General features: G+C 30.0%; 1 protein-coding gene across 1 annotated transcript; it reads right to left on the bottom strand.

Moving 5' to 3' along the window:
• Positions 1 to 492: 492 nt before the first annotated feature.
• On the bottom strand, positions 493 to 1,923 carry LOC120157808. Its single transcript, XM_039168825.1, has 5 exons — positions 1,637 to 1,923; positions 1,387 to 1,527; positions 1,059 to 1,134; positions 927 to 976; positions 493 to 637 (listed from the first exon to the last, which is right to left on the bottom strand). The coding sequence occupies exons 1-4, from the start codon at positions 1,802 to 1,804 to the stop codon at positions 960 to 962; spliced, it is 402 nt and encodes a 133-aa protein (XP_039024756.1). The 5' UTR covers positions 1,805 to 1,923; the 3' UTR covers positions 493 to 637; positions 927 to 959.
• Positions 1,924 to 8,237: the final 6,314 nt, after the last annotated feature.

Genomic DNA, 8,237 nt, shown 5'->3' with positions numbered 1-8,237 from the left:
TTTGATTTTTAAAATCTAATTTTTTTTAATCAAAATAAGATTTTTTTATAATCTGGGTAAATATAAGATAATATTTGTTTACAGATAATATTTTTGACATTGAACACTCATACTTTTAGTATTTTAGGTTCTCGAACCCGAACAAGTAGATTTGTTTTTAAAATTTTCATTATTTCTATCCAAACTAATAGGTTAGTTTTAAAAATTTTGATTTTTTTTACATAAATGAAATACTTCGTCCAAATGTGATAGAACACTCTCTTAAATGTTTTTCTCTTCAATCTTAAATTAAATAATTCATATTGATTTTAAGATATTAAGTATTTTTATTTACCTCATTAATGAGATGTCACATTACAGTCAATTAATTAGTAAGGTATTAGGTATCCATACTGATCACTTTCATTGTAGTCCAGGGATAAAAATAAAGAAAGAAATAAAAAAACTTGAAATAGAGGACTCTTCAAATTGTCTGCCCCAAGTGACACAGAGACAGAATTGGTAAGTGGACAAGTGGGGACAAAATGATCCTAAAGTTTTCCCACTAAATCTAAGCATATAATTGATGAGTGCTTCTCTACCAGCTTATTTCCCTTGCAATAATAACATTTTCTTTATCATGCTGCTGCTACTATCCCTGAAAAAAATAATCCATAACCAGATACAAGGATAAAACAAACAGCCAAGCAAATCAAACAATATGTACTATATTTATGGTAATGTTACTTGGATTCGATGTAAATATCATATACGAGTATGTATGTAATTTTCTATATTTGTTTTTATACATATATGTCGAATACTTGTGTTATATATATGCGAATATAATTCTCTATATACATTTAAAAATGTTTTGGAATGGAATACATATGATATTCGGTATGTTAATATAAGATCCATCACGCAATTTTTAATTTACAACTTACACCATGGGGATGGCAAAATAAGCTTGAAGAAGCCTAGTAATAAAGGGAGCCTGCACAAACAAAGAATAAAAAGTCATTAAAGATTATATATATTCAGAAATATGTATCACCAAAAATCCACTGCTTTCATACCCTGCCACCAGTTCCCTCTTGAAGCACCACTGGAATTTATTCCATTGGGACCATCATCTGCCTCACCCTTCTCCAACTGTCCATACAAAAATACCAATAACATGATTTCTATGTTAAGAATCATATTTAAAGTACATATTATATGAATTTAGATATAATAATAACTCACTATTCAAAAACAAAAAGGAGATATACTAATAACTCATGTTATATAGATCCTGATAAATTAATATTCTTGTCTCCCTTAAAGAAAATTCTTTATAAAATATTTTAAATTATAATGTCGTAATTTATATTATTTTTAATCCAACCCTAATGTTATACTTACATAACTGAGGGAGTCGGTGGTGGTTAGAGAAAAGTAGTCTTCTTGGCCTCCATAGTGGATAGATGAGCATAAATTGCAAGGTGCTGTTGTTTCGTAGCGATGAAGGGATGGAGTTTTGGCTTTGTAAGTTTTGCCTTGCACCTGAAATCAGATAGAAAATTTTAAAACATTGCAGCACTCAGATCAACCGGAAAAACCTATAAACAGTAGAACAAGGAGGAGGATATAACTAAAAGAAGAATTATTTTACCATTGATGGAGGAGGAAACATAGTCGCAAAAATCCCCCTTTTGGGTGAACTAGAAGGGTACTTGGGACCAAACAAATGATCCAATGATGATGAAGAAGATGAAGAAGAAGAAAAAGAAGAAGAAGAAGAGGAGGAGGAAGAAGTAAACACTTGGCTTTTGTTTTCCATATCAGACAAAACCTTAGCCCTTCTGTTTTTAGTTTTAGTTTTTTCTCAACATAAAAAAGCTTTCTTTGTCACCCAACCAACAAAACTACTGTTTAATAGATCAAACAAAACTGTGAGAAACTGCAGATTGTGAGGAGATGTCGAGTATTGGCCGACGGCTTTGGCTATTTATAAGCCCCCAATAAAAAGGGTTTACTTCCTTGAATTGTTGGGACTCTTTTTTATTTTATAATCTGAGTTTTTGTTGGTTGTTAAGATTTACCCTAATTAATCGTACTGATACCCATTACGTTTATGATAATAAATATAATAATGATAAAATCACCATTATCTTTTAATCATCATAATTTATATTTTGTGTCAGTTTTTCCAAATATTAAATAGACTTAGTTAACTACGTAATTCATAGTCTTTATCAATAATTTTTTTATCTTATTTTTTAAGATAAATATTTACCTCTTTATTACATATAACTAAAGAGTCTATAATTATTTTAAAATTAATAAATATAATTTATTAAGACTATAAATGATATGATGAGTTTGATGATAGAATATTTTTTCTTTTTTTACACATAGGTGTATAACTCAAGACCAACAGACACGTGTTCTTTTGCATTGAATTGATCGCCATGTGTCTCTTTGCGATTTAGTTTGACCCTTTTTTATTTGGAATTGTTCGAATTTTTAAAAGAGTGTAAAAGATTAATGATAACGATTTAAATCCTCTTATTTGATTTTATTTAAAAGATTTGACTCCCGATTAGTTATTTATCTATTTATTGTTGTTACTTTGAAATTAAATCCCTCTTATAAAAATTAATTTTTAGTATGATTTTGTTTATAAAAAAATTAAATTTAATTATTTTTTTAATAAAATGGAAAAAAATAGTATTGATAGGGTGAGAAGTAAAAATGTACATTGTTTTTGTTGGTGGAAGTGGTTGAGGCTGGTTGGGTTAAGTGTTCAAATTGATGTTGTAGAAGATGCCTTTCTTTCATAATAAACAGTTGACTTGTTTGTCTTTTCAACATCTTAAATGTCATGCAAAATGGAATATTGAAGCAATATATATTCGAAGAATCAACAATCAGATCCTTGTTCTTGAAAATGATCGAAAAAAGGGGTCAGCTTCGACTCATTTCTTCAAAATAAGAAAAATGAAATGATTTTCATATAATTTAAACAGGCTAGAGTTTCTTTATATATATATATATATATATATATATATATATATATATATATATATATATATATATTAAGGAATACATTTAAATATTTAATAATTTAATAATAATATATTCACTAACCAAACGTAAAAAAGAGAGGATAAATTACGTTGATGGATTTAATATTTATATTAAATTCGTAATCTTTTTAAATATTGTAAATTGAAAGATATTATTTGATTTGAATATAGTAGGATAATTATTCTTTTGAATATATCAAATTAAAAAATAACTTATTATTTAACTTTGAATATTAAAAGATAATTATATACTTTTGAATATTTCAAATTAAAATAATATTTATTTAAGTTTGAATAGTAAAAAGTTTGAAAAGTGAAAGGAGTGTATATCTTATTAATATTTCAAATCTAAAAGATATAATTATCTGCTTATTTTTTATATTAAAAGTTAACCAGTTGGAGGAATTCATCACGTCATAATTAATGTCACGATTTGAATATAACCACTTCATGAAGCTCAGACTTACCTCAATATTTGTTTTGACTTACCTCCAATTTATCAACTTAATGCTTTTGGCTGAGTGGCCCCATTTTATTACACTCATTTTACCTCTTTCTTCTTGTTTTTTTCTCTTACCTCGGGAAATTTATCGTGTCATTATTAATGTTACTGTTTGAATATAACCACTTCATGAAGCTAAGACTTACCTCAATACATGTTTGGACTTCTCTCCAATTTATCAGCCTTGTTTTCAGCAGATTGGCCCATTTTATTACATTCATTTATTAATAGGTTTGTGAGTACTTAGCTTCAAGATTTCTTAAGCTTATTAAGAATAACTTGTTATAGTATAGGTGTCATTAAAAATCAGAAAATTTCATCTTTAGAGTTCAATCCCCAAGCGACTGACCTAAACTAAATTCATTTACTCCACTATTCCATTTGCAAAGATTAGGAAGTGTGATCTATTAAGTTTCACAACTTTGTATATGTAAGTTGTTTCACTTTATCAGCTCATAAACATAACTCAATATCTTGCCTTTTTATTATTCGTCAATGGAAGGAGAATGTTAACTTCAATCCTGCAAGAAAAAGGTGTGACCCTCAAATGTAACCTTTAAAGCACGATCATGGTTATTGCTTTTACAGGGATTCAACCTTGTTTATTCATTTCATTTCATTACTCATAGTCTGAAAAAGAACAATGTTTATTCAACTAAAGCATTTCCAAAATATTCATAAAACAGAGAAAGAAAGAAGAACAAATTCAAACAAAACATGTTTTCAAGAAAGTGCAAATGCTATGTGGTGGATGGCCTCATATGTTGATCTTTGAATTTCCTTCATCTTGAAACACTTGATTTGACTTGAATCCCCATATTTTCACTTTAATGCCCGATTTGGTTTGTTGTTCATTGCTCAACCAATTATTGCGTTAATGTTCCTTTTTCAACAAGCTTCTCTATCTCTTTCATCAGTGACCAACAACTCTTAGTAGAATGTCTAAACTAAATGGAAATAACAAGCACTATTTTGATCATGGCTATAAGCAGAAGGATTTGGGACCAATTTTATCAGTCTCGAAGTGATGTACTGGCCTTTAATCAAATGAGGGAACAATTTTGATATGGGTCTTTGGAACACATCTAGAGCTTTTCTCACTCGATGAATCTTCTTTGGCTGATCTAAGCGATTAGTTGGCTCATTTCTTTTGTGATTGTGATGGCTCTGGAAATGGCATTCATTTACCTCATTATTTTTTTGCCTCTAAATCAATTGGACTTTTGGAAGCATCTTTTAAGTTTCCTTTGTTGATCGCATTTTCTATTAGTTCTCCACTTATCACAAGATTCTCAAAGCCCACTATTGAGTTTGCAAGCATTAACTCAAAATAAGGAGCTGAAAGAGTTTGATGGAACATATGTGACACTTCTTCCTTCGACATATGAGGTTGAACTCGAGTTGACATCATTCTCTATCTCAATGCATGCTCTTTGAAGCTTTCAATAACTTCCATCTTTAATTTCTGGAGATCTTGACGATTCGGAGCTAGATCTTTGACATATTGATATTGCCCCATAAATGAATTGGCCAAATCGATCTATGACTTGATTTGTTCTTTACTCAATTGATTATACCATACTACAACATGTCCAGCAAGACTATTATGGAAACAATGGATGAGCAAATTATCGTCATTTAAATATCCTTCCATCTTTCTGTAGAACATCTTCAAATTGATCATTGGACAAATAAAACCATCATATTTCTCAAAATCAGGCACCTTAAACTCACGTGGAATGACCAAATTAGGGAACAAGCAGAGCTCTCTCACTTCTAGATTCTTACAGGAGGAATCAACATCTTTCCCTACTCTAACCATATCATCTAACCGATTGGCTTTATCTTTACATTGCTCAGGATTAGTGATATTATTTATTTCATTCACATATGATGCCCTTGGATAGGTTGTCAACCCTAACATATTGAGCTGACAGCACTGATATCCCTCTGTAGGCATTTTCTCTCTATTAACAACCCTTGTAGCTAACACTTAGGTCATTTTCCCTAGTGTTTCTTGTTGAGAAATCAGTGCTCGATTTTTCATATCAAGTTGCAATGTGGTTAACTGATCTCTCATATCACCTTGAGACTTCCTTATTGCTTCCAACTTTTTATCCATAATGATAGATGATTGATATGTGAATGGATGATATCGGTATTACTGCCACATAGCCCCCATGAATTAATCTTATTTTTGAATGGTTGTAGAAATGTTTGAATAAATGCAATACAAAATGCAAATGAAGAATGTGAATGCAACAAAGGTATTAGTACCAAAAATAAATGTTCCTAGAACAATTCTTTAATAATTGAAATTGTCTCGGTACTATGGGAAAGTGAAAATCAAATATTATAGAAAATATTTGGATCATCTTCTAGTTGTTCAACTCCTGCTAATGGTTGGATAACACATTGTTCTTTATCAAATTTTGGCACTTCAAAAATCTTCATAGCTTTTCTTTATCTCCTCTAGCAAAGATTTATCGATATTGTTCATGATCTTGGGCTACTACCTTTAGCGTTGAAGCTTCCTCAACCTAGTTTATCTCCCTAATAGGTAAAATATCTCTTAATTCTTATTACTTTGCATTATCCATAGATGAATCTTTGAAATTCTATCTAACTCAACGAAAAGCATTTTTATGGGGATGTTATTTCAAGAACCTTTTAAATGAAAAGTTATTTCAGGGATAAATACCTTTGAAAGATATGACATGTTTATGCAATGATAATAAAGCATGCAAAGCAATCAGGCAAACAAGAAATCAAAGTGGTATAAAGAATAATCAAAGAAAAGCAAGAAAAATTAATCAAGAAATAAATTGTAAATACAATAAGTGAAACACACAAAATACACAAATAAATTCAAAGTCCTAATAGCATGCGTTCTAATTCTCTTAGGTTATCTATATGGCTCTAGGGGTGGACTTACTAAATTCTCTATATAACGGTTTGGTTCTAGAAAATGGTTCCCAAGTTGTCCTTACAACATGCTAAGGTTAATAAGGACTACGATTCTGGCCCATTACAGACTTTCGAATCGAATTCAGTCTAAGGGATTACACCACTAACTACGTATCTCAGAACTGATATCCTGATAAACAACTTAGGATGTTTTCTAAAGGTAATTTTTCAGACTCACGCGAGGAAGCCCAATGCTCCCGTGAGGTGTGACGTTTCCCCTAATTAGGTAAAATGGAACAGTAGCGTAAGCATTAACCAGAAAGAAAATAATTTTAAAGTTTTAGAAATATAAATTAAATAAATTCGAACTCGAAATTTCCAAATTCGAAATATAGGGTAATCAACTCGTGGGTCGACTCTCAGCTTGTTTTAGAAAACAAAATATTCCCAGCAGAGTCACCAAGCTGTCGACACTGTTTTTCTCCCTGGTGGGGAAAAAACTAGTATGACTTAGGGTTTTTCTTTGAAATGGTTTTGAAATGTGATGAGTCACCACCAACCATTTTAAGGTGCTATTGGAAGACAACAAAAACTAGGTAATTTTAATAAAACATTTTATTTTGATCAAATTACCAAGTTTAAGGTCTATAAAAACAAAAAAAATGGGTTCAGGAGTCAGATACGAGTGGGGAAGGATTAACACCCACACATCGCCTAGACATTGGTACCTAGTTGATTACCCTATATTTAAAATAAAAAATTTTGAGTTCAAAGTTTTATTTAATTTAGAAATCACTATGAATGCAAAGTTGAATAGGGTGCTCGTTTATTAAAGCCGATAATATTCACCCCTAGGTTAAATGTGGGAGATCAATTATTGTGCCAAATAACCAGTCATTGCTAAAAAAATTTAAAAATGAAGGGTTTTGAAAAGGATGTCCATCTACTTCGGGAATTACTAGTTGTTGCCCCTATAGCATAAATGCAGGAACTATACCATTAATTCATTGGTAAACCAACATTGTCTTAGTTTTAAAATCAAAATGCAATCAAATAATCCAATTATTGAACCTTTTAAACTAAGTGATTAATTAAGGCTTCCTCTATCCTAAAGTATCAAATTATGAAAATTAAAAAACTTAGAGGACTAAACTTGAAAATGAAGGCTCTACTATTATCCTTAATATTTTTTATATCCAATTATTGAATTGAATCATTGATTTGAGTAATCGAGCATTTTCATGTGAAAACTCAAATCGAATCATCCACTATTTGGACTAATGTGAAAATGACTAGAGTGAAGGCTCTAGTTATCCTAATTCAATTATATCAATTTGAAAACCTAGTTGAAATTAGGGACTAAGAGGTGAGAGACCTAAAGTCAAAGGGGTTGAACATACAATCTAAGGCTCTAACTAACCATAATTACTTAAACTAAAGAAAACCTAACTAAAAGTTAAGGGACTAAAGCTAAACTATGGCTTTAATAATTAACTTGATTAATTATTTTAATCGGAAAGTCAATTTGAATCCTTGAGCATGAAGGCAATGACCAAATTGAAAATTCCCCTAATCTTGAATTTAAGGACTAATGTGTGAAGAAACTAAGTCTAAAGTATTAAAATGAAAATAAAGTAGTAACATGCTAAAATAAAATAAAATAATTAAAAATAACATAATTTACCTTAATGAACGTACCTGAAAAGAAAGAAAGAAATAAATAAATAAATTATAATGTTAGTTAATTGTTTTAATTAAAAAAACAATTTAAAGGA

Source organism: Hibiscus syriacus, unplaced genomic scaffold (assembly GCF_006381635.1).
Source record: "Hibiscus syriacus cultivar Baekdansim isolate YM2019G1 unplaced genomic scaffold, ASM638163v2 tig00111276_pilon, whole genome shotgun sequence".
Taxonomy (NCBI): Eukaryota; Viridiplantae; Streptophyta; class Magnoliopsida; order Malvales; family Malvaceae; genus Hibiscus; species Hibiscus syriacus.
This window is presented reverse-complemented; position numbering and strand designations above follow the sequence as displayed.

Bases quoted from the DNA above. Each gene is read 5' to 3' on its own strand.
- LOC120157808 (XM_039168825.1), bottom strand. From the start codon at position 1,804: ATGGAAAACAAAAGCCAAGTGTTTACTTCTTCCTCCTCCTCTTCTTCT. The intron at 1,528-1,636 runs GTAAAATAATTC...ATCTGATTTCAG, and splicing joins TGTTTCCTCCTCCATCAATG to GTGCAAGGCAAAACTTACAA. The intron at 1,135-1,386 runs GTAAGTATAACA...TTGTATGGACAG, and splicing joins CCACCGACTCCCTCAGTTAT to TTGGAGAAGGGTGAGGCAGA.